General features: G+C 42.4%; 1 protein-coding gene across 3 annotated transcripts in view; it reads left to right on the top strand.

Moving 5' to 3' along the window:
- Positions 1-27,011, top strand: part of znf536 (zinc finger protein 536) — a 267,103-nt gene that overhangs the window by 123,261 nt on the left and 116,831 nt on the right. For all 3 annotated transcript variants that reach the window (XM_034680912.1, XM_034680915.1, XM_034680913.1), the window contains one exon: positions 18,162-20,458. In XM_034680912.1, coding sequence (XP_034536803.1) covers positions 18,163-20,458 — 2,296 coding nt within the window. In that variant the 5' untranslated portion in view covers position 18,162. The remainder of the gene's footprint in view (positions 1-18,161; positions 20,459-27,011) is intronic.

Raw genomic sequence — 27,011 nt, 5'->3', positions numbered from 1 at the left:
TTTTTCACATTCATCCCGTGTCATAAGTTTAGTATAAGGAGCAAGCTCTCTTTCTCGATACATTTCTGCTTGAAAAAGTATGAATATGTTTAAAGGCATGTAATCCCCAGTTGCCTTCAATATCTACAAAAAGGTTCTGCGTGCACTCAGTAACACTTTTATTAGCTGTAGTAAAGAAACTCGTATACACAGTGCGTGGAGCAGCCTGTTATTTTCAAAGAGGCTTTTGGATGTAACACTCATGGGACATGAACTATCTTATCTTCATTATTTAAAGGAATAGTAGAGATTCAAGACAGGATTGCTTGTGTTAGTATATGTGTGTGTAAGAGAGAAAGAAGAGAACGAGAGAGCTGTCACTCCTAGTTGTCTTTAATACTGAGACTGACAAAGACTGCATGAAGTCTACTCTTGATTTTAAAAACCCCTTTAAAATCTAGAAACATTGTTAGTGGTCATTACAACAGGTGAAAAAAGGTCAATAAATCAAGATGCGTCTTTTTGATACAAGAGATCATTGAATGTTTTTAAATATGAAAAACCACTTCATGCAGTTTGCTGTGTTTTCTTGATGTGTCCTGTGCACCTTCAAACCTCAGCATATATATTGTAGTGGCAGGCCTCGCCAAGGTCTCCTGCAATGCTTCTTTCAAAGCATTGCAACCAGAGATTGTCACTGATTGGCCTTTTTGGTATTTGGTGACCCCTTCCAGGTAAGCTCTGCCTCTATGCTCTTCTTAAATACTCACTCATGTTTGAAAAGCATCTTTTGGAAGAACTTACAAAATGCTAAGTCTTACTGGAGTGTGGGTTTAGTCACAAAACAATTAAGCAGAATAATCATATCTAGTCGGTATTGAAATTATTTATCAGTTTAAATAATTATTATACATATATTTTTTTTTTACTCTGTAGGCCTGAAATGCTGCTCAAATGTTGTGTCTAAGCTGTAGTGCAGCCCTGCACTAGCCGGTGCTCCAGTTAACACTAGAATGTTTTACTATGCAGATGTAAACTAGTACGGATTACACGTTATCTCGTAGTATGGCGTAATTTTTCAGTGATCTGATCTAGAATAATGGAGATAAAGTCATATGTAGGCTGTGTCTGGTTAAACTGGCATATAGCCACCAGACCAGAGCAATGAGTAACCAGCACAGGCATGTGGACATTAACCTGAACGCTGGTGGTGCTAGCTCTGCTAACATTAGCACCACTCTGCAAAGTTTTGACAAAGTTTACCTGCAGACTCTCTGATTCTTTGTTTAACTTGTGCTCATTTTGACTGTTTCCTGTGTTTTGTACCTTTTGAGAAGTGGATAAGTCAGAATTGAAATTCACGTTTAAACGACTGGACTGAGTTCAATCCTAACACTTATTCATGATTGGTTAGGTGGGTTACTGAAGGACCAACACCTGTAGACTCAGTCTAATTCATGTTACATAACCAAAACTCTGACTCAGATAAAGCTTTTACCTTGAGGTCCAGGAAAAACAATCAGCTCAATCTTGACCTTCCAAGATCAAACACAACAGGTTTGCTGAAGTGGGAAGGTCTCACAGATAAAGTACTTGAGTCTTTAATTCTGAAGTTCTACATCTTGAATTCCACCTCCTCTCTTAGAAACTAACAAAAAAGAGAACACCCACTTTTCTCATCTCCTGTAGCGCAGTGGTCTGTTACTCTGCTGTGCACACAGCAGATTTGTCGCTGAACAAACACAGAGACACGTCAGGCGCAGTCAAAACACTCCGAACCATCGCAAGTTTCGGTGGGAGGAAGGCATTTTCGCCTCCTTGTCACCAGCGTGAGTTTGGACGTACCATCAAAGGAGTTTCGGTGACAGCCCAGTGAAGGCTGCTTTGTTTGCCTAAGTCGTCTCCATTCCTTTTAATGAGCCATTATGGTTATGTTTTGTCTCAGTCGTGTTCGTTGGCTGGCTGAGTTTCTGAGGCAGCAAGACAGAGGATAAATGGGTAGGGGGGCTATGACGATGAAGGGGGGGAGGCCACCTGTCTTCAAACCTCCTTGCCGTGCTTTGCGAAGAGAAGCCCCTGGAAAAGGCCGATCTTAAAGTTAAAAGGAAGAGAGTTTGGTTAAGTTTGTAATGATGTATTGACATTGTCTGCAAAACTGGAGTCCACTTTTAAAATTGAAGAGTTTTTGTAGTTTTTAATGACAAATTGATCTAAACTTTAATCACAGCTGTATTAAGCTAACTTTAAGATAAAACATTTTCAATATTTGCAACAATGCCGCTTTACAATCCTTTTGGCCTACACAGAATGGTCTCACAACTTCTTATTTAAACTCTTGTAACCTTTTTATCTCCTGTCTTCTAAAAGTTTCCTAAATCAAAGCTTAAGTCTTGAAGCCAAACTCTCCACTACCCTCCTCGTATCCTCCCTTTCTTTTGTCTCCTCAGTTTGCCTGGAGGTGCGAGGAGCTTCCTTCTCACAGCATGTTGTAAACTGTAACAGAGCGGGATGGAAAGTGATGGGATGTTGAAGGGGGGAAGATGAGGGGAGTTGGGTGGCTAAGCAGACACTGTGACAACCCACCTGTCAGCAGGTACTCAGTATAATTGGTAAACGAAGGCCGCGGGATAGTAGCGGGGCCCCTTCCCTTCTCTCTGTCTCCTGCTCCGCTCAGTGTTTGACGAGTATTTGAAGTCGCCAGGCAGTTGTTGGAAGCAGGTTCCCTCCTTGTTTGGTTCAGAGAAAGACAGAGGCCGACCAGGAGGAGATAAAAAAGGGGGAAAAGGGTGAACGATATGAATATCTTCCACCGTAAGTCCAACAAAGATGACTTGACAGCTCAGTCTGTACATCCCATTGTGGACTGTGAACAGATAAATGTGTGTTTCATCCATATCAGACTTGTCCTCCTCTCTCAATGCCAATTCCAGCCATCAGGCTCTGTTTGCCCTCTAATGAAACATATTCATCTTCATCGCGCTCTCTCGCGGCTCTCAAACTCACTTTACAGCATAGTCAATTAAACCCTTAGGGGCCACTCTGTGCGGAAAAGGATATATAATGCTTTGACATTTCAGCGAGTCCACATTAGGCCCACCCATTGAGTATTCTGCTTTAAGCTGGATGGAGAAGAGTCATAGTCAAGCCCAGAGGTAGAGGGAAGCCAGTCAGAGGGATTGTGTCTCTCATAAGCTAGTTAGCTCTTTGGATCCAGTTACTTATGCTGATGTAATAGGGCAACTGTAAGCTGATACTCCAGTCTCACCGTGACCCCTACACCGGCCTCCTGCTCTCATATAAGGCTTCGTAATATACACTTATGGTCATATAATGTAACGATAAACTAACTTATAAAGAACCATAACAGACTGAACTCAACAGAGGAGTGTGTTAGTGTCGTGGTTCATCATTTAGGCTCCTTTGATTTCCAAAATGTCCTCCTCGGCTGTTTTGTCATCCTCTGTCTTATCAAAATATGGGATCATCTACTTTGTTTGCTTGACTTGGTCCCTCCTAGTCACTCACACATTCATTGGAACAACTTGGGGTCAGCAGTGTAACGATGCAAAGCGAGTCTCTTAACAAGCCTACAGCTGCAGGCTCACTCTGTGTGTTAGTGTGTGTGTGTGTGCGTGTGTATGTGTGTGTCTCCAAGGCTCGTAGTTGATCCTGTGTCTCAATAGCATGAAACAGCTTGACAAAGCCAACTCCTCCTCGAGGCTGAACATCACCCACATCCCTTGTTAGAACCCTTCAGACTGGGGGCACTTCTTTGGGTGTGTGCAAATGTGTGTGTGTGAGTCCATAAGTGCACACTTAACATGCTTGTATCTCAGAGGCAAGTTTCAGTCCAGTGAGGTCAAAGGGCTCGTCAGCCTCAGCGATTTCCATTGCACTGTTTTGTTGTTGCATCATGGAAGGGTTTATCATTTTGAGGTGGTGACAAAGTTATAATTTTCCTCCTGTTGTGTGGTGATTTTTTTAGGTTTGTTTTTGAAATTCAAGATTTGAAGTGTTCAAAGCACAGTGTACAGCCTAGTGATTATTTAGATTCAAGTACCTTGTTCGCCTGAATAGTTTAAAAAAAGCTTGTTATGTACAAGAACAGATTTTATGAGAAAATGCTCAAAGCTGATGCTTACAACCGTTTGAAGTCAGTAACCTCGAGTCAGAGTGAGTCTTGAGTCCTCAGTGTTCAAGTCTGAGATGAGCCAAGTCAAAAGTCCACTTTTGTTGGAGCATCCAAGATAGATGTCAAAGTTGTCAAAGTTTGATCTTGTCCTTCTCTTCTCCTCGATGAATCTTCTAAATCTTGCACATGTTGCACTGTTCTTATTGGCATCAAGTCTTTAAATTGTAATGCACATTTTCGTTGCACCTCTTGAAGCATCCGGGCAGTAGTTGCTGCTGAACAAGACTGCACATGCCGGTGAACACATGTCACAACCGTTATTTGAAATGGAATAATATATGAATGTCTTAGAGAAGAAAAAGATCTAACAAAGACAATCTTTAAGTCGAGTCCTCCTCTCCATCTTTCCAGTCTGAATGCAGTCAATGCTTGGGTCCGAGTTCAAGTTCAAGTTATCAGTACTCAAGTCCAAATGGAGTCAGGATTCAAGTACCACAACATAAATCCTTATAACCTGGGCTGCAGGATCATTGGGTCATACGTCATGTTCTGATTCTGTGTGAGTTCCACACACAGACCTGAGGATGTGATCATGGGGTGCCACCAGACTTTATAATCACAACGACCTGGTGTAATAAATCAAACCCAGGGTAGGCCGGCTCCTACAGTGTGCTCAGGAGGTCTTAGCACTTCTGTTTAATGCTTTAGAGTTAAAACTAAATAGGTGTCGTGACGCTCTGAAAAGTTTGAGGGGTATTTTTTAATACTGGGATTCAAGCTATGGTTCTTAGCTTCACTTATATTGTGTGCCTTCAATTATGTCCAGCTGTCACGTCCGACGGATCAAGCTTTTAATTCTTTGCAAGCCATCTCAGATTTCCTATTGAAAGAGGGATAATACAGTTGTGTTTTTGCCGAGGATACTAATGTTGACTGTTTTATGGTGGATTGTACGTGATTCCTATTTGTTAATTGTGTTTGTTTCTATCAATAGATCTGCGTCTGTGCAAAACGGGTAGACTGCATTTGGTATGCCCAGCCACTGATATGTGGGACAACAATGCTCTGCTTCTATTGTGCTGTGCTACTCTATAGGGGTTAGCTGGCACTACATATGAACAGATGTGTTTCAAATCATTGTTGTTATTTACCAGTGATAGGCTGGAGCTCAAGAAAATGCCCCCCTGTTCTGATTTATTCATTCGGACAGTGGACTTATGCAGAGATGCTGAAAACCTGGATCTTTTCTGCACGGATAGACGTGCAGATTTATTATTCATGAAGCTAATGCATTGTTTCTGTTGCTTTATATCTCTTTTTTGTTCTCTCATCCTGCCTTTTTCCTCCTCCCCCCTTCCTCTGGATGGTGCAGTGAATTCTCTCAGGCAAAGGTTGGCAGTTAAATGTCTGTGTTGAAATGAGAAGTTTGAAAGACGAAGCGCTATCTCTTTATATATGTGTGTGCGTGTAAACTGATTTAAATCGCTCTTTGAGCCCTACAGAATGGCGCTTTAAATGTTAAATGGGGGTTGAAGCCTGCCTGAACTAATTTGTAGGGCTTTGCACCGTGTTGACATTTAAATGTGATAAGAATAGCAAACTGTACCGACCTATTTTGAAGATGCTTTCGGAATACATTCACATCAGCTGCGGCCTATAATTAATAAAAAAAGACAGGCCTCTCTCGCTCCAGATTTGATTATAATACAACCTTATAAACACACCAGGGATAGATGAGAGGAGACGAAGAAGAGGAACTAGGGGAGGGAAGAAAAGAGAAGAATTACAGGAATAAAAACAAGAGAAATGATGGGGGGAGGAATTAAGAGGGAGGTGGATTGCGAACACCTGGTCTTTGAGGCAGATTGCGTTGGCTGGCTGCTGTGCTATCACATTACTCTGATCCTGCCTCTCTTGTTTGTCAGAGAATTGAGGGGAGAGAGAGAGAAGAAGAAGAAGAGAGAGAAAGAGAGAGAGAGCGGTGGCGGTGTTGGGGGGGGCGGGGTCGGGGTCTGCGAAATCAGCATGCAAATAACACCACATTGTTAACTTAATCAGATACAGGGGGAGAAAATATGGAGAGGGATGGGAGGAGGAGGGTGGCTGGGGTGAGGGGAGAAGGGGAATTGCCAAGGAGGTGAGGCAGAAAGGAAGAAGGGGTTTTGTGGTGATGGGAGACGGCAGAGGGCGCGTAGATTATAACCACCCACACCCCAGCTCCGCCCCCCACCACTGTCCACTTCCAACACCCTGGGGCTGCTCTGGAACCCATGGAGGAGACGCTGTGTGTATGTGTGTGTGTGTGTGTGCGCGTGTGTGTATAGGTGTGTGTGTGCGGGGAGAGGGAATTTGAGGGAGACTGATGCAGCCTCTTCAGGGCTCTGTCAAGTGGTAAGCACAAGCCGTTAGCAGCTGGCTAATAAGCTAGCCTGTCTTGGCCTGACTGCCAGGCTTAGACATTTTCATAATGCAACTGTAAATGTCAAGATATTTCCGTCATAAACAATAAAAGTTGCGGTGTCCAAGTAACCCCTAGCAACCATTTAGACACTAATGACAGCGGTTGTGTCTCTTATAAATACAGATCAGTCCTCCCTAAAGGCCACAGCTGCGCTATTTTAAATTTAAGTAATGTGTCGTCGTTCTCGGCTGCCACTAAATCAGATGGAAATATATGGAGCTTTCCTGCACAGCATGTCGATGTATTTGTTTAACATATCTTATTTCTTCAAATTTATAACACATCACATCATTACTTTATTAAATAATCCCCACACACACAGGAGTCTCTAAGTTTAAAAAAAGAGCCTGTGTGTGTGTGTTTTCATGTGTGGTGAGAAGTTCATACAGTGTGCCACCAAGAGGTCATTCTTTATTATAAATATACATCGCCTTAATGAACTTAGCCCCCCCTTACTAGGGCACACGAGTACAGGAATGTGTGTGTGTACCGCATCTTTTTAATGAGTGTGTGTACTGCAGCCTTTGTAGCAGAAGATAAGTCGGTGACGATGCTGAAGGTCAGGCAGGGCAGAGAAGAACCAGAGAAATACAGTGTTGGCCGAGACAGTCGGCTGCGAGCTGAAGCCGTGGTGCGGACAGAGGCAAAGAATCATGGGACGCAGCCTGATCATACTTCCAGGGATACCACACAGATGCTAATATACCCTGAGCATGCTTGTTGGCTTTGAAGTACATTTCTTAAGTATTATCCTCAACCTTGATCCGTCCATTTAAAGAGAGGAGGCCTGGCAAGCAGTCCTTGCTTCTTACCTCACCGTGCTTGTATTACGCCACTGAGCAACGACACTTTCACCGTGTCATGCTTTACATGTTTTTCATTTGAGCTGAGCTAAATGTGAAACTCCATGTTATCTTGCATTAAGGCCTATCATACAAGGTTCAAATTAACTTCTTACTTGCTATGTTTCAACCATGTGTCTCTTACTTTTCAAAAAGAGGTGTGAATCACAAGGTAACTCACCATACAGTACTGGACACATTCCTCTATATCTGATTACTACAGGGGTGTCAAACTCAATTCAGTTCAGGGGCCACATACAGCCCAATTTGATCTGAAGTGGGCCGGACCAGTAAAATCACAACTCAATAATAACCTCCCATAAATAATGACAACTCCAAATGTTTCCCTTTGTTTTAGTGCAACAAAGTACAAGTACATTCTGAAAAAGTTCACATTACATGAACTGTTGTATTTTTCTCCATGATGAGTCTCATAGTGGGGCAGAATATGATATTCTTTAAGCCCTGAAACCTGCTGCAAACACACCACACACACAGTTTTCCCACTCACCTGCATTGTAAAGGTGTGCTCCATCAGCACTATGAGTGTATGCGACCCCCAGAGAACAAATCTGATATAGCAGTTACTTTTGTTGAACAATTGCAGTTTATGTCTTCTCTGTAATTTTTTCATTTTGGGAAGTCATCCGTGGGCCGAATTGGAGCCTCTAGTGGGCCGGTTTTGGCCCGCGGGCCTTATGTTTGACACCCCTGGATTACTAGAATAATACAACATGCCCCTTACAGGTAGTAAGAAGTGACAAAGTGAGTCAAATCGGAAGAGGAATCTGTTTTGAGACGTATTGTTTTGAAATTAAAACCTCCATATTTGGCTCCAGTGGTGCAATTATTGCATGTGCAAGTCAGGATAATAGGCAAGTTTATTTATAAAGCATCATTCATACATAAAGCAATGCAAAATGCTTTACAGAGTTAAAGAACAGTAACAATCGGGGCACTAGTGGCCTAGCGGTCTAAGCGCCCCACATACAGAGGCTATAGTCCTCGTCGCAGGGGTCGCCGGTTCGATTCCCGGCTGGTTGACCATTTCCTGCATGTCTTCTCCCGCTCTCTACTCCCCACATTTCCTGTCTCTCTTCAGCTGTCCTATGAAATAAAGGCAAAAAGGCGACAAGACAAACAGCAAACATTCAAATTGTATATGCGGCCAGTTATGTTTGATCTACTCTCTCTCTCCCTCTGTACTTATGTAACTTAACGTACAAAGTAAATAGTGTTGGGTCTTGTTATTTATTTAAATTAGGAGGGATTATTCTAAATAATCAGCCCCCTTTGCTGCTCTGAAGTCTGTAACTTGCAGAGTCTCACTGTCCCGTCGGACACAGAATCACAACTGGTCTTGTCTTAACTGAAATGAACCCTTAAATAATTTGATTCATCTCAGAACTTCTTCTCAAGGATTAAGAGAAGAAGTGATATATCCCAATACACATGATTTGTCCTGCCTCTAATTTACACTATTTTAAAAGTTCAGCATACATCAAGTTGACCATTTCAACTCTTTATCATCTTCTTTTGGCTAAATATCTAACTTTATTCATCTGAACTGTTCCTTCATTCGTTTAGGGGGTGAATTGAACATCTATCTATCTATTTAATGCTTGAAGCTTCAGGTTTGAACCTCCTTCACCTCTCTATTCCAGCGTTCATCTTTTACTTTCATCTGCAAAATATCCCCTTGACTTTTAGCTAACTCTCTCAACTTCTTTTTTCTAAAGTTAAATTACATTAGATAAGTGTTCGGCCTGTTCATTTGCTCAATTTAATTATTTTAAACTCTGACATTTCTCCAGGTAACTGTTTTGATTTCTCAATTTGGGCTACTTCAGGTTTTCATTTACATTATTTTTTTTAACTAAGTGAGGGGAAGTTGTGTAGGGAATCATTTCTTTAAAAGTCTGATCTTCAAGTGTTGTGAGGATAAAACACACACACACACACACACACACACACACACACACACACACACACACACACACACACACACACACACACACACACACACAGACTTAGATTTAACTGTAGGTTGGAAATGTGTCACTCTTCCACATGTATGCATTCTGTTTTTGCGGTCGGTGCCCAGGTGTGTCAGCATGAGTTTTGTACCGACAGAGCTCTGAGTGTAAGTGTGTGTGAGTGTGTGAGTGTGCGTGTGTGTGGTGTATGTATTACAGTGTGTTTTGTTGTCTGGTTCACAGAGAAGCCTGCAGATAAAAAAGGCTCCTCTGAGGTTCAACTTCTCCTTCCTGCTTTAATCACGGCTGCCTTTCACCGAGGCGTTGGCACCGATGCCAAAGCTCCCTCACTGGCATGTCTCTTCCTCCCTCACTCTTTTTCTCTTTATCCATCTTTCATTTCTTTTATTTCCTCATGCAAACCTTTCATCCCCCTTCCCTCCTCCCGATCCCATCTCTGATCTTAAGAGCAGTCGCCACAGTGTTTTTCTGATAAAGCTTGATAGATAAACATGCTCTCTTATGTCCCTGAGGCCCTCCGCCCTCTCTCCCGAGATCACACCCCTCCAAAGCACTTCCTCTGCCACAATTAGTCTGTAATAAATATAATGCTCACTCACCCTCCCTCCCTCTCTTTCTTTCTTTTAGTATTAAGTGCCACATTAGTGTTGTATATCTGACTTTGAGGGGAAAGGAGAGATTGTGGTGATTTTTTTTCTTCCTGTGCAACTTGCCAAAAGTGCGTGAGAACAATAGCATGCCGCGAGGAGATATTGAAACATATGCAGAGAATCACGAGCATTTCCACTCAACTCTGAGCTGATGGCTTTGATAAGATTAGTTTGCTTTCTTAAACAGGAAGTGTGCTGCTTAAAGAGAAAAAAAGACAGCGCGGTTGCATAATAAGTTTAACTACTTCTCAGAGAGCCAAAGTTCCCTTCAAACTCTTCAGATTAACAAAGAAGACGAGACGCAGAAAGTGGGAGAGGAGAATGATAGAGAGGGGGGAGTTTATCAAAGTGATGGAATAAAGAGAGATTTAACACGGTCATATTAAAAAGACATGCGGCAGTTTCAATATTTAAAAATCCCATTTGCTTCGACAGAAGAGCTTTTTCATTCAAGAGCATATGGCAGCAGTACCTGGATCCAGCTTCTCTCTTATCTCGCTCAAAGACAAAGAGGAAGAAGGAGTAAAGGGGTGGGGAGGGGGGGAGAAGCCGAAGAAAAAGAGATACTTTCAAACAGACATTCAGACATTGAAGAATCATTCAATTATCGGCAGCATGATGTAAAATAATTACCTGACTTGCTTCCTGTAATGAGTGCTTCTAATTAGCCATAGACTTTTGTTTTAGTCGAAAAAAAGAAAGAGAAAGTCCCAAACTCCCAGCAGCACAGAAGCTGTGAAAAAATATGTTGTATGTTGAAGTAGCACCTCATCCTTTTTCTGAACCCACACACAAACACACACACACACACACAAACACACAAACACACAGTGTAACTCTTTACTATAGCCTCACTTGGCTTGAAGGCGCAATTTGCCTCCCAATGTATGCACACACAGTTCGCAGTAAATAGTGGAGTCAAAAAAAGATCCCTCTTCTCTTAATTAGCTGTGTAACAATTAAAGTCTCCTCTTAGTAAATTGAACCTTTGTCTCCCTTACCTCCCCGGTTTGATTTCAGCACCTGTCACAACAACCCCTCCCTTTCCCACCACCTCCACCGCCGCCACACACCCAGCACTATTACCTCCACCGCCACCCCCCCGCGACTGTAGTCATTATGCAAAACTCTACCAGAATGCGCCCAGCATGAGCGGAAGAAAACAGCAATTATTTCTGATATTCTGTTATTTAGGCCGTATTGACATTCAACTACTTTCTCTTTCTCTCTGTTCGAGTCTTTCTCGCTGCCACCACCTGAGAAACAGAGTGAGACTGAGCTCCACTTTGTTTTAGTCTCTGTCTCCACCATTACATGTCGTCACTGCAGCCATGAAGGCAGTGCTGGCCAGTAATGTGACCTACACATTTCTGTGTGTGAGTGTGTGTGTGTGTGTGTGTGTGTTTGCAGCATTGACATGCAGCGCAGAGAGTGACCAGTGATGTAAGCTATGAATGATACACTGTGGTCATTGTCTCTCTGGCCTCTTTTTCCCTGCAGTCTAACCATGCGTGAGATCTCTACACTGCCATGTTTTGTTGTCCAATACACACTTACACCAACACACACACACACACTCATACACACAGTATTGTGTCCTGGTACAACAGCCATGTGAGTTTTGTCACGAGACACACAGCAGACCAAAGCAATCAGGTACATTACTAAGACACTTTTAAAAACAAGTTTAGAAGGAAGTTGAAGTGAGAGGAAACTTGATTTTGCAGATGTTTGTCAGGAGTAGTGCTTTGTAGAAATAAAACCACAAATGGATCCTTAAGTGAAGGACATATAGACATGTATTTAAGTAAAAACAAATGCAACAAAATAAAAACAAAACCTCTCCTAAAAAGCAATTAACAGTGATGGCCTTTCTCTTATAGACTTTACGTATGGTGACCCTGATAGCACTAAATAGAACAAAGTGTTGCAAAAACACAACTCCAGAAACATGCTGCAAAATAAAGACACCACAACTTAAAAGGTACATTGTCTGTTTGTCAAAACCTGCTCAATATTCCAGCTTCCATTTCCAGACAACAGTAAGGTGCATTAGAGGTGGGGTACTGCATTCATTATTCTGATTCCAGAAATGAAACAATCAAACAAAATAATACCTTTAAAACTCTCAAGGCATTGGCGGGTATTTGCTAAAATGTCCAGCACTTCATTTTGAATGGAGGAGTTTTTGACACAATACGAATCACCTGTGTAAAGGTCAAATTTGTGTATTTTTGAAAGTCACTTTAAGAGCATCAGCAGCTATAAAGCTAACTTACAAGTGTCACACAGTTACTTCCTTCAATCTATTGATGCAAAGAAGCACGTCTTCCATGTTTGCTTCAAAGTCTGGTGTTCAATGTTTCCCAAAAGCACATCATCAGCAAACTGATACACGTCTGTTTGATAACCAAAGTCGTTCTTAGTTTATCAGCATATAAAGACAGTGAAAATCTGTGCACGCTGCCTTATGTCGTCTTTTAAGCACTCTATAAGTTTAAGTGTAGACGTATGAAACAATTAGTCTCTTTTACTATCATTATCATGTATATTTTTCTACTTCTGAATATGTCTTTATCCTCCCTCTCGTCACTCTTCTTTACTAAACAGAGACTGCTTAACAAATGTTTGGCACTATTAATCCCGCGCTCTTGGTTTGGCTTTATTTGCTGCAGCAGGGGTCTGTCCGTGCCGCTGTGACCGCTATTGTAGCTCACTCAGGAGGAGAGAGGTGCTCACAGATGCACACGCACGCACGCACGCACGCACGCACACACACACACACACACACACACACACAGACAGAGACATCTGCAGGTCACCATCATCATAGTGGGAATAATACCAGGGATGGTTATCATAAAGGGAAGCTTTGAGCTCCCGGCCGTCTTGGGAAGATGATTTGGCTGGCCCGGAACAATGAACTGTGGGAATCCGCTTGTCCTGCATTGATCTTCCTCCCATGGCATCCCCTGCAAGGCTGTCAGAGCGACGGACAGATAAAAAGACCCACAACATTTTTCTTTCTCTCTCCCTCACTCGCCCCCGGTGTCTTTCTTTTCTCTCTGTCAGGAGGGCTCCCACTGATCAGCGGGGATGAGCTGAAAGTTGAACTACCTGTTGACAGGACCTCTTAAACAGCCCTCAATGACATATTGTGTGAGAGAAAGAGGGAGAGGCAGAGGCTCCTGTTCATTCATTAATTCACTGATCTATTGAGTCCATGCTCTCATCAAATCCTCAAACCCTTGCTGTTATTTTCTCTGCATTAAAGCGGAGCAGGGGGTTACATTAATCCAAGGCTGTACAGAAGTTTTAAACAGTTTGGAGCTTTGCATCTTTTTGTCTTTCTATTGTTAGAGGTTACTTTTGTCCACTTCTAATTTGTCCATGTGGTTGGTGGAGTTTGACCCAATAGGAACACCTCCACAAAGATCCTACAGCCCTTTGGGAGAGAGGGTAGAGGCATTAAGGTTATCAAAAACTTGAAGATATGCACTTTCTTAAATTCCCGTAACATAAATGTGTCTGTTTGCTCATTTGTGGAAGAAAAACATAAAAGAAAAATCTCTCCCCATATTGGAAATCCAAACTAGATGAGATCTGATCTCGTCCACGTCGACTTCTTTTTCCCCCCCACATTGAAAATAGAACAATCCATCTATGAAGCTCCTCGTCTCTTTGATAGTGCAGCGTTATGAGTTTTGATCAAGAGGCTCTAGGCATGGGATGGAGTTAGGATTGTATCTGGCAGGGCTTGTGTGACTGTCTTCTATGTGCAGTTCAGAGTGTTTTCGCCTCATTACAGAAAGTAATAATGCAGTGAAGTCAAAGAGCGAGAGAGCGGGTGGAAGGAAAACAAGGCAGATTTTTTATTGGATTAATTAGACGTCTTGCAAAGACCACCTGCAACAGGAACAAAACACAAGCCAGGAAGAAACTGATATCTGCTCTGTTCCACCTACCAGAGCAACAACTCTGACTAAAGCAACTTTCACACACGGCTAATTGATCTTTGAAATGACGAAGGAGCTCTGTGTGCACTTTGTAACACACATCAGCTTTAAAATAGATCTTAATGCCCCTGTTACTTATATATTCAGCATCCATCTCTCAAACATATGGTAAATACCCACGTTGTCCCTTCAATATCATTCTTCTGTGGCTGCCCCCCTTTCCCTCATCTCATTAATGATTTGGTGCAAATATGATGGAATTCAGCACATTGTGAATAAAGATTGATTTGTTTAATGCTATGAATTTGTTCATTAGGACCTAATGAGGTATCGCTTTGTGATAAGTCGATGGGTTTCGTGTCGATACACGTCAAAATAACAAAGTAAAGTTCAGCTAATGGCTTTTCGATTCCTTACTTTGTCCCCATCTTGTCTTAAATGTCAGAAGAAAGTTCTTATGACAAAACTCCAGCCTGACAGTCAATTAAAGAAGTGTATTCAGAATTTGTTTATTCTAATTTGAATATATAATAGGTAGCCTTCCGTAACACTGACACCACCATTTATACACTTAAATTATTTATATGATTACAATTACTGAGACACACATAAATCCTTTTTTGCATTTATGATGCATGGTGCTTTTGATAAGACAGAAATGAACTCAGCACATTCAAATGCTGACTGAAATACACTTCCATTGTGTTACAGATACCACTTATAATTAAGCTGAGGCTTGAAGAGAAAAAGAGCAAAGAAGAAAAATGCATTTAGAGTGAAATCAGTTTTTTTTCTTTATGAGTGCGTGTGTGTGTGTATGTGTGTGTATGTGGTGTGTTTACGGATGCACGTGGTGCTTTGCTGAATATTAAACCACAAACTATAAAGACAACAAGTGAACCGTCGTGAGAAAATGCTAAAGGAAGTCTTTGTGGTTTTAGAGGTATCAGAGGAGCCAATAGTTTTAATGAGGCAGCACTGCTGCACATGCCAGGAAGTGATAAGGTTATACAGGTTAGAATAACGGCACATAGATACTGTACCAGCATTAAGCGACAGGGTGGATGTGTTGCTTGTATCAGAGTCTACACAGGATACAGAGTCATGACAGACAGAGACATTATAGGGACAGAGTGGCACCGGGTCTTTCCTTAATACAACTGGTAAGAACAGCAAACTCAAGCCTTGATCTACATCACAGCGTAACTTTAACCTTTCTCAGAGCTGTATTTGATGTTTTGAGACATGTAACAGTAGCAGTTAAGATCATGTCAGGGAAAAAAAGATGTGTTGGTGTGATTTCTGTGGGCAGCCATTTGATTGTTGAGTTGCAGCGTACTCCTCGTGTCTTTTAGAGGGCATGTGCATATTGAATTGTTGTCTGAAGCCGATGCATGTCTTTGCCTGTGTGTGTGTGTATGCGTTCCTTCTTGTACACCACCCTCAAATTCCCCTGCATGTGTGTGTTGATATGAGCAGAGGGGGGATGTCACATAAGAAATGTCCTTTTTAATCAGGGGAAAAAATATAAAATGACTCGGGAGCAAGGCAAGCATATTAATGTGCCTCATTTGCATACGCTCGTCAGCCAGGATACGTTTATAAAAAACACAAACTGGATTCGTCAGTTCATTTCACATTATTCCATTGTCTATCTGCCTTTGTTATATGTTAAAGATAAAGGCAGAAATCAAATTGAAGAAAAGGGCAAGCTGCTATCTCCCCAAATGAGCAACAGCTCATCAGCCTAGTTTAAATCACAGATTTCTATTCCAAAAGGCAGCCGCCTCTGTAAAAAGGGCCCATTCAAATAAGGTCTTCTCCGATATAAGCACGGCTGGTGATGGAAGCTAGGGTGTCACATAAATATATTTTCAATACTAAGCTATTTAAAGCAGTCTAACAAAGTTTTATCTTTCTGAGCAATTCTCTGCCGGTATTATTCTCACAATAAATACATACACATACAGAATGCATGTAATATCTCATTCAAGTATTAACTTTTGTTATTCAGTTTTTATCATGCCTTATTCCCAGCATTATTCAAGTCACATGACAACACTGTCATAAGATCAGTCTCAGATTTAAGGGGTCTGACAGAGGCACACCCAGCTGTTGTACATCAGCCTGCAGAACACATCATGCACATTATGTTGTTGAAGAACTGTTGAATATACTTGTGCAAATAAGAGGAATTCAAAGAGCAGCCCACAAGTGTCACATTCCTTCAAACACAAGAGGAAGCTGGTCAAAGTGTCTAATTCATCTCCACAAGATAAGAATCCACCATGCACAGTGTGTTGGAGGGGCCAGTGTCTGAAAGAACAGACACCCCTTATGTCTACGAAAACCCCTACTCGTGGAAGAGAGCGGGGAAAGCAGAGAAACAAGTCAAATACATTAATATGAATGAGCCAAGAGCAGTCCATAGTCTTGCATGCTGTAGAAATAAACTGTAGGTGGAGAATGAGAAACAGAAACACAAAGTCTGGAGGAGCTCTCAGTTGCTGTTCATGACTGTAAAGTGTATACTGAACATGTGGGCACATTTAACGAGGGTGTGACTGTGTTTCTGAAAGATTGAGTTCATAAGCTTTCTAAAGTGATCCCACTTTCTCTTAAACGTAAACCCACCTAATGCCTGAGCTTCACACTGCCTCTCCATGAAAGGGTTTTTGATGATTAAAATCATGCGTTATAAAACAGTGACCAAGCACCAGGCAGCATACTAATCAGCTTAATGAGATATTATACAATATTTTGTTGACCAAAGCAGAACCGTGGTTATTGTTTCTGAGGGTGTGACCCTGCCAGCAGCCAGAGGAAGTGTGCAGAGAGATGTTTATACCTCTCCATCTGGAGAGCAGATGGATCTGCATTAAAAACAATACTATTATTGTTATTTCTTTTTGTTTTTAATTCACTGGTGTTACACGTAAAAACACGTTTAGTGACAGTGCAATATGCTCAGAAAACTGTAACATGTTGTGGTAATATTAAAGCAACCCAGGACGACAAATTGTTCTGTCTCATATAAAAGAGACCCAAGAAAGAATCTACGACCTGAGGAATCTGTTTTCACCCGTGCATCAACCAATGTATTTTATGAAACAGAAGGTCAACAATCATGTAGATAAGGAAGATGCAGAGGTGATTTAGTGGATTCTACTTTAATAGTCTCACTCAGATTATCTGCCCTGCCCCACCACAGTTTGGTTTTATTGTTCATTACCACAGTCTAGTGTCAAAAACTTCTATGAAGACCCTCAAATTTATCCACAATTTGGAGTGTACTGTATGTTTCTCCACAGCAACACATGTCAATTAATCTTTATATATTTATTTGTGTTTGATTTGTGTACAATTTTCATTACTATAGCAATTGTCCTTTTTGCTAGATGCTAGAATTTGGGCAAACACGGATTCCTCGGTTTGGTTATTTGACTCATCACATTAAGGAGCTCCTCCCAGAATCTGTGAGAGTTAGGTAGAGAGAAGAAGACAGTCAGAGGGAGAAGGAAGGGAACAGAAAGAAGCCGAGGAAGAGCAAAGTGATTTACATCAAATGTAGTGCAGCTCTTTAATGGAATTTTGCGCCAAGACAAGTGTCGTGGCAACAAGATAAGAGCGCTGTGTTTACTGGAATAACCCCTTGGTTTTAAGTGCTATTGTTAATATCATAATTGTAGTATTGCGGTGGCTTCCCGACAATGCCGTTGCTCCGTTTCATTAAGGCGTGTAATTGGTGGAATTCTGATAGGATGGGCACAAGTAGCTTAATTATACACTGCTCACTGTGTTTACAGAGTAATTATTCCATCCAAAATGGTGTTACATTTTGAAAAAGTTCTAAGGAGTCACAGCATTTCTCCAGGCCCTTGGTGCTGACAATTCACACAGTGCTGTGTTCATCAAAGACAATGCATTTTATTTCCCTGTTCTGAATGACACGGCAGGTGTTGTTTTCCCTAAATGAAGTAGCACATTAGGCTTGTATATGTGGTGTGATAATATTGTATTTTTAATCTGGGCGAATAAATACAAGCAATTTTCCTTGAGCCTCAGTTGTTTTCAAAAAATATTGTAACTTAATTATGAATACGATTAATCCTGATATATTTCCGTCTTTGTGCCTGTTTTACAGGATGGAAGACTCTAGCTTGTGTCTTGGTGTGTCGTCAGCGGTGCCTGACGCCGATGCCCATCTGAGCAGTGCAGTGTTAAATGGCCGCTACCCCATCAGTCAAAAGCTGCATCAGCTCACTGCCCAGCTAGGACACGCCTTTCCTGATCTACACCGCCCACAACAGATCCCTGAAGAGAAAGCAGCCACACCTTTGGATGAGAAGACCCACCACGCAGCCCTGGCCAGTCAACCCATCAGCAGTCAGATGGCCTTGCTAGCCAATCAGCTCAACAGAGACATCGATGCAGGAGCTCTAAGTGGGTTGAACGGGCGTGTTGATCTGCAACAGTTCCTCAATGGCCAGAACTTGGGCATAATGTCCCAGATGAATGATATTGAAGACGACGCTCGCAAGAATAGAAAGTATCCCTGTCCACTGTGCGGGAAGCGCTTCCGCTTCAACAGCATCCTGTCACTGCACATGCGCACACATACAGGAGAGAAACCCTTCAAGTGCCCCTACTGTGACCACCGAGCAGCTCAAAAGGGCAACTTGAAGATCCACCTCCGTACCCACAAGCTGGGGAATCTTGGTAAGGGGCGCGGTCGTGTCAGAGAGGAGAATAGGCTGCTGCATGAGCTGGAGGAGAGGGCCATCCTGAGGGACAAGCAGATGAGAGGGAGCAGCAGTCTTCTCCAGACCCCACCAACACCTCATCTGAGCCTCAACACCACCGCTAATACCCATCAGCAGCAACTCGGCTCAGCCTGTGGCCTCCTCCCACCCTCTGGCCTTGTAACCCCAGATCCAATTTCCCAGCCTTCTACTTCACCAAAGCCGGCGGGAACACAGGATGAGCAGTCCCTAAACCCTGCAACAGGCTTTCGCTGCACATTTTGCAAAGGGAAATTCAAGAAGCGCGAAGAGCTCGACCGCCACATTCGCATCCTCCACAAGCCCTACAAGTGCACCCTGTGTGAGTTTGCTGCCTCTCACGAAGAGGAACTGATAAGTCATGTAGAGAAGGCCCATATCACAGCTGAGACCACACAGGGCCAAGGTGGGAGTGGTAGTGGTGGCACGCAGAACGCCACGGAATTCCGCTGTGACGTTTGCGGCCAGGTGTTCAGCCAAGCTTGGTTCCTCAAGGGCCACATGCGCAAGCACAAGGACTCCTTCGAACACTGCTGCCAAATCTGTGGTCGTCGCTTCAAGGAGCCCTGGTTTCTCAAGAATCATATGAAGGTGCATCTCAACAAGCTGGCCATCAAGAACAAGCCACCCCAGCCCAGTGAGCAGGACATGGCTGCTGTTAACAGCATGAGCAATCTGGCTCAAGAAGCTCATGCAAACCTTTATTCCCGCTACATCTCCTGTCTTCAGGGTGGCTTCCTTTCACCAGACAAACAGGGCCTCAGTGAGCAGCACCAAATGTTGGCTAAAGCAGGCATAGCTATGAAGGAAAAGGAGATGCTAGGGAAGCTTCTGGGGCCAATGGCAGGTGGAATGGGCCACGGGCTTGGGGAAAATGAAAAGCGCTCGCTACTGGGATGTCTCAACCTTGTGCCACCACTCAAGTCCAGCTGCATGGAGCGCCTCCAGGCAGCTGCAAAAGTGGCTGAGATGGACTCCCTCAATAGCTACCAAGCCTGGCAGATAATGGCTCGTGGCATGGCTATGGATAGGGCTTTCATGCCGAAGGATCCGCAGCACCAGCACCATATAGCCCCGGGACAGGATGATGAGATGGGAGGTGCTGGGGCTTTGGCTTCCTTCTCAAAGGATAAGCAAGACTACTCCTTGATTTCTTCCAATGATAGCTCCAAGCAGAAGCAGCTCTCGGAGGCCTTGCAGGGATCCAAGGCAGCAAGTGGAGTCATGATGTCCATGAAGGAGGATGCAAGAGGCTTTGACAGTCACCGTGACTTAATGTCTCACCACGGCGGTGCCGAGGCTCCTGGAGCCCTGGCTGGCTTGGGAAGCCCAAACATTGACTACAGCCTCTCCAACCTCTCTGCCCTAAAGGAGAAGCCTTCAGAGTGTCCTGACTGTGGTCGGGTCTTCAGAACCTACCATCAGATGGTCGTCCACTCCCGCATCCATGGCAAAGACAGAAGAGGCATTGAAGAAGCACTCCAGCAACAAGGTCTGGAGGAACGCCGTGGATCAGCCAGTGACCCCGAGTCTCAGTCCATCAGTCGCTCCACCACTCCTGGATCGTCCAACGTGACAGAAGAGAGCGGGGCTGGAGGAGGACACTCCCAGACAGGAAGCGTCCAGGATGACAGCCCACATCCCTCCTCACCATCTTCAGGTAAGGAAAAGGAAAGACTTTAACAGACAACTGATTGAATTCTTCGGTCATTCATTCTCTGGATAGAAGAAACAACATTTTAAAGTTACATTTCTTTCTTCTAGTTTTACATTTCTGAAATCCAGTGCTACATTTATGTCCCACAGTCACACCTGTGGTATCAACAAATAACTTTGCCTGGAAAATGCTGTGTGTGTTAACGTGTCAATTCAGTATTACTGATGAGGATGTAAATAATCCAAAACCAACCAAAGAATGAAGGCGACACATTCCTTCTTGCTGGACATATTAACAATGGCCCCTTGACACTGCTGTGTTGATGCTACCATTCATATTAAGCCAAATGATAGACTCTAGAGGACACAATCAAAGAAGAAACCTGTCTCATCATTGCATTCACGTTTGCAGGTTAGCAGTGTAGATCCCTGTGGAACATGAGTAAAGACTGGGAGCGTGGGGACACACTCGTTTTAACCACAGCGATTAATAAATGTCTTTAATAAACACGTTAGAGACAACTGTACCCCTCCCCTTCCCCCGAACAGCAAACACAGGCCGGCCGGGGCTAGATAAGTGTATGTTTAGTGGGATTAAGGGAGGCTCGTTGCTAATGATTACAGAAGTTTTTAAAGGTAACTTTCGCTTGCTCCTCAGGGCACTACGCTGGCGTTAAGAAGCGTGTGCAGTAATTAGGTCACGACTATGCGATAATCAGTCGGTTTAAGCTAAACAAGACACTAATTAAAGATATACATATAAAGCAGGTCAAAAAAATGGTGAACTTCATTTGCAAAAGCGAGGATGTGCTTTTAAGTCTTTTGAGAAAATAAATATATAAATATAAATATAAATCACAGTGGCTTAGCTTAAGGCTGTAAGCAACTTAATTCCACCAGTGGAGACGAAATTGTTTATTTATTCACAGAGGCATGAAGTCCTTATCATGCCCGTGTAGTGTGATGAGTTTGAACATGGGACAGGCTATGTTTATTTTAATCTAAGAAATAATAACAGACAACCCCCCACCCCAATTAGGAATTAATGAAAATGAGAGTGAGATAAAAACCTATTTTCTTTATAGAGACTATTAAACATAACACTTTCTCAACAGGGTGGGGGTGTAGCCGATGTAATTATCTTCTGAATTTTAATGCTGGAAGTTTCTCTCTCCATCTCCCCCCTCTCTCTCTCCCCCTTCTCCCTCTCTCTCACTCTCTCTCTCTCCCTCCGTCTCTTTTGACTTAAGCACTTTGAATCTGATGGGTTCAGCTTGTGGCGTTTCAACAACTTCAGAAGTACGGTATTAACATCCAGTGTTTTGTGTACAGAAAAAGAAGAGGGGGAAAAAGAAAGGCAAATTAAAATAATAATTGACAAATAAAACCAATAGTATTTACCACCAAATGCTAACAAAGCACAAAGAAATGCATTAGATTTAGTTGAGTGGTTAAATCTCGCCCTCCAGGCACCATCTGTGGGGAAGGAGGGTAGGATTAAAGACAAAAAATATAAATACAAAAATAAATTAAAATAGTGTATCGTCTAGTTTACACAAGACAAAAGCCTGCTGATTCCCACAAAGCCATGCGGTTGCCCTTCCTGCTGTCTTTGTCTAAACATGTGTTTGTATGTGCAGTTTGTGCACAGGTAGTGAATCTTATCCACCTCTGAGCATTCAGTCAGAGGTTACACTTATGATGGATTCACACTCTTCAAATTCTTGATCAATCTGTTACATCTTACAGGAAGGCCTCACATTCTCATCGTTAAATAGTTGTGAAGGCAATGCCAAAAAAAGATGTTGAACCCAAACTGAGTCATGACAAACATGGAATAGGATGACAGCTACCCAAGAGACTTGGATGTAGTTTTTCTAAAGGAACAAAAAGTGTTAGCACTAAACATACTTACACACAGACATAAAGAAATTAAGATGTTGTTTGCAACTTCCTGTTGTTTTCATCAGAGGTAGCGAAACTTGTCTTTTCTTCCTTCACAACATGCACAATTTGATTCACATTTGGTGCTCAGGGACTCTCAAATTAGAAACTTTGATGTGTGAGAAAAATGTGTCTGAGTCTCATGTGGAGAGAGGTGTCATGCTTCATCTCTGCATGCATGTTTGTTGTGTATGTGCATGCGAGTGTGTTTGTGTGTGTGTGAGCGGGGGATATACGCTTTACAGTATGTGTGCATATCACTCTCTTCTGTTTAGAACAGGATGTGGCTACTGTACCATTGTCTTTATCTTAATATCTCAGGCTTAAGAAGAAAGGCATGTAATTCTCTCGGAGTGTTTGTGTGTGCACCTGCAAGTGTGTGGCTGTGTACGTGTGAGCCTCTGCCCCGCCACCTACCCACAGCAATTTTGAGTTAAACTTGAATTATAGTAATCAAAAATAACATCTCAACTGTGAAAGAAGGTCAGCTTTTGCGCTTTTGTCTTTGAGACGGCACTTGTTTAAAGGCAGTCAGAGAAAAAAGGGAAGAAGAAAAAGAGCAGAAAAACAAAGGCCGCTGTCAGACATGTCCTTTAAACACCTTTCTTATTACAATATGGCTTGGCAGCTAACCTTGAGCATAAAATTATATTTCTTTTTAACAAAGAGGTAATTACATTTATGCCCATCACTGACTTTTTTGTTTGGTTATCCTTGGACTGACTTCATCTTTGTATTTCCCCTCAGTGAAGGCCTAAGAGGAGCTGTGTTGAAACAAACAGCACAGTGCAGTCATGTTAGGGAGATACATCAGACCTGAAGCGAACGCAACGCATCACATCTGAAGGGCTTTGAAAAAAGGCCTGTTTTTTGCCAGCTCTAGCATGCAAATAAACCACCATTGATAATCTTCAATTTGCACGATAGCATTGCCCAATTCTGCCTCGCAAAATGTCGCTGAAATGGTAAAAAAATAGGATTTTATGCACGCATGTAAGGCCTCAAGCAGCATCCTTACATGTACCTCTACAACCTCACCCTAAACCCCACTCCCACCTCTTGGCTTCTGGCTCTAAAAGACTCTATACACACTCCCCCTGGCTGTCTCTTTCTCTTTCTCTCTCTCCAGAGAATCCCCCATGTCTACAATTTTTAAGAGGAACAGCGTTTTAACATGGTAGGGATTAGCCTGCATATCCCTGGTCTTTACCGCGGCTCAAACAAGCAGGCAAAATGCTCGCTCCATACAAATTGAAATTGGATTTGCCAACTTGACGCCTTAGGTTATAAAGCACGGATATTCATCTAATTGCAACGATACCATGGGGGCGTAATTACACATGCGGACAAACTGTTACAGTGTAATTACTGTGTCATTAACAGGAATACAGTAAGGTTGAACAAGATCCAGACTACTATGAATATGCATGGGGACAAACCCTATACAGCTAGCTAATAGTTGTCATGACTCATCAATGTTGGCATTATCCAATAGGACCCACCTTTTATAAATAACATGTTTTACTCTTTTACAAACCAAAGAAAAGTGACCCTAGAAGTAACAATGCCTTAAACATAAATATGGTAACAAATTACACTTAGAACAAGAAAACAGAAGAATTTTAGAGTGTGTATAAAGGCGCAAAGAACACTGATGTGCACGGAAATGTAACATTTATACATCTAGGGGATACTAGTTGCTTTTTACACTGAGCTGAAACATCTTACTTTCAACCACTGTCAGCATACACTAGTTCTATATCTGTGAAGTAAAGCCCCCTTCTCAACCTTGAGCAACCACAGCTGAAACTAAAATAAAAAAGGTGTTAAATGTAAAGTTCCACATAGACACCTCAGCTTTAAAAAACGCAGGTTGGTTTCTGTATTACAGCAATGCAAGAAACGAGGAAATGAGTTATCAAGTACCGCCTTGGAAATGTAGGTCTACAGGATCTGGGGCCCTGTGTCAGCTAACTGTTAGATCACAGACAGAACGCAACTCTGAGTAAGCATCTCAAAGTTTATGAAACATCCTGAAGACCTGCTTTGAAAGCCTCAGCTGGTGGAGTTTAAGATATGTATTAGTTGATAGTCCAGTCAAATTTTCTATCACACTTTGACGTATTGATTCAGTTTGGAAGGCTTTCTGAGGTACACAGATTAGCTCATGAGAGTTGTCTGTAAGCAGCAGTCAGTTTGTTTGCTGATGAATAAGGAAATAACCAAATAAAGAGAAATCAGGAGAAAGAAACATCTTGTCCTCTGTCTTGAGTGGTTGATCACTCTACCTGATATTTTACATTAAAATAGAGATGTGTAAAACTTAAAAACTGTAACTCAGGCAGAGCTGTTCTGACTCTGAAGGTTAACCAAAACTCATTAATGTCAGATCTGAGTTCTTGTCGTATACAGCCAATGGTTCTATTCTGAGGGTGACACCTGTATTTAAGAGCTAAAACGTGACAACATTTAATTTCAGTAAATGTTCTTGGTGAAACATTTCTTGTTGAAACAAACTCAGACTGACTGCAGGGAAAACCCAGAACATGACATTAGTCCATTGTAGGAACAACAGGTGGACTTAGACTAAGAAAACTTTATTGTCCTCAAAGAGGCAATATGTGGTACAGCAGAGAAGTGCAAAAATATTAAAAACACAGAAGACAAACAAAGAAGTATGTCCAAAATCATCCAGAGCAACTCTTAAAAAGAGTGTCTCAGTCTGGGTGAGCATTGAGATGCATTTCAATAATTGTATACCAACGAATGTAATATAATCAAGTAATATAAAAGTGAGTGTAGTGCACATCCTCTTGTAATACAGATCCAATAGTCTATGTATCCCCCTTGACTCCATGTAGCGATGCATCTTGTTTAACAGTTATTGTCAAGAGGGTAAATACGCCTTTTGCTCAGTCTGTTCCGACCTCATGGTATCTATACCTCCACAAAGAGGGGAGTAACTCTTCTGAAACGGGGTGGGACTTTGTCTGTCCGCACAGCCTCGTCATGTATGGCTGGTACAGGCCAATTTGCTGCTCCTCCATGATTTTCCCACAGGTCTTCATAGTTTTACCCAAGCTTTTCTTCGACCCAGTGTGCAGGGCTTTGGGCAAAAATGCATTGGAGTAATGATAGTGACAGGGCTGAAAAGATGCCTGGACCTTCTTCACCCCTGACTTAGCTTATGTGTATGAAGCAGAAAAGTGCCTCCATGTTACAAAAAAGTAAACCAGAGTGGAGGTTGAGCAGGGACGTTTGAACGGGCACACCATATTTTTAGTAGAGAAACAGACCGAGCAGCGAAGGGAAAGCCAACCTTTTGTCAAAGTCAGCCACATTTAGCACATGTTTCTCACATTAAAAAGCCTGAATACATCCCTCCTTACTGTATGCCACATCGCTCCTCCACCACCTCACTCTGCAGCCAACACTTTGAAATGAGGCCAGTCCTCTGTGAGAGTGCACGCCATAATATACGAGTGCAAAACTGTGTGCATTAAAAAATAATGAATGATGTCTCTAATTTTTCCCGTTTCTCTCCTCTGCATAAATTACTTTCTTTGTAATTGACATCCGTTCCTCTTCTACTTCCCCCTCGCACTATTCTTCTTTTCTCTATAATCAGAGAACTCAGTGGTTACAAAACCTGAGCTTTCTACCCCCCACTCATTTGAAGGAGTCTGGCCTGTCATATCTGTATTTTTTTGTGTGTCACCAAACTTAAATAGACAGTCATTGTGTTACAGGCACATTCATTCCCCAAGCTGTATTTTTGTACAGTAGGTCAGGACTCTGGTGTCTGGTAAATGATAAAAGTTCTATTCAAACGCACTAATTGTCAGTGTGCTGCGCTGATTGACATGTCTCGGATAAATGCAGACTTAGTATTTTTGTACACGCTTGCACAATATAAAAGGCCAATTTATTTCTCTGTTCTTCTTTCTCTTATTTCTTCCACAGTTCATTTGATTTCTCTCTTCCTTTCTTGCTCTCTCCCTCTCTCTCCTCGCCCGTCTCTCAGACTCAATTTGTAAATATTACCCATGGTGGGAATTAGCCCAGGCTTTTTAGATATTTTAAAATTCCAATTTTATTCCGACGAGTGTGTTTGATCGAGGGAAGGACTGTGAGCCTGGGTTTGCTCCTCAGTATTCCTGGGTGACTATCAGTGGCTAGCCTTGTCCTTATGAAACATTTATCAGCCTGTTTTATGTCTTAATGATCACGTTAGGATTCCCCGCTTGGTTATGAAGCCGCGACAGAGAAAAAGAAAAAAATGGACTGTTGAAAGAGTGAAGAAGAGGCGATGAGAAAATGACACGAGCAATCCAGGAGGGAGAAATGGAGTGGAGTGAAAGAAAGGCAGAGATGACAGGGCATCACATTCCTCAGTAAACAGTGTTGCATTATGCCATCCACTCTTTTCAACTCCAAATCTTTGCCAAAACATAGCTTACCTTTCTCCTGGAACAAGCCTCCCTGGCTCTCACACACACACGCACACTCACCCCCCTCTTCTTCTTTCTCCCTCCATTCCTTTTTATGTTTTTATAATTAAAACATAATATTTATCTTTCCATAACAGAAGGCTGCCTTACTCCGTCAGGTAG

Source organism: Notolabrus celidotus, chromosome 3 (genome assembly GCF_009762535.1).
Source record: "Notolabrus celidotus isolate fNotCel1 chromosome 3, fNotCel1.pri, whole genome shotgun sequence".
NCBI lineage: Eukaryota > Metazoa > Chordata > Actinopteri > Labriformes > Labridae > Notolabrus > Notolabrus celidotus.
The sequence above is the reverse complement of the archived record's forward strand: the minus strand, read 5'-3'. Positions and strand labels throughout refer to the sequence as shown.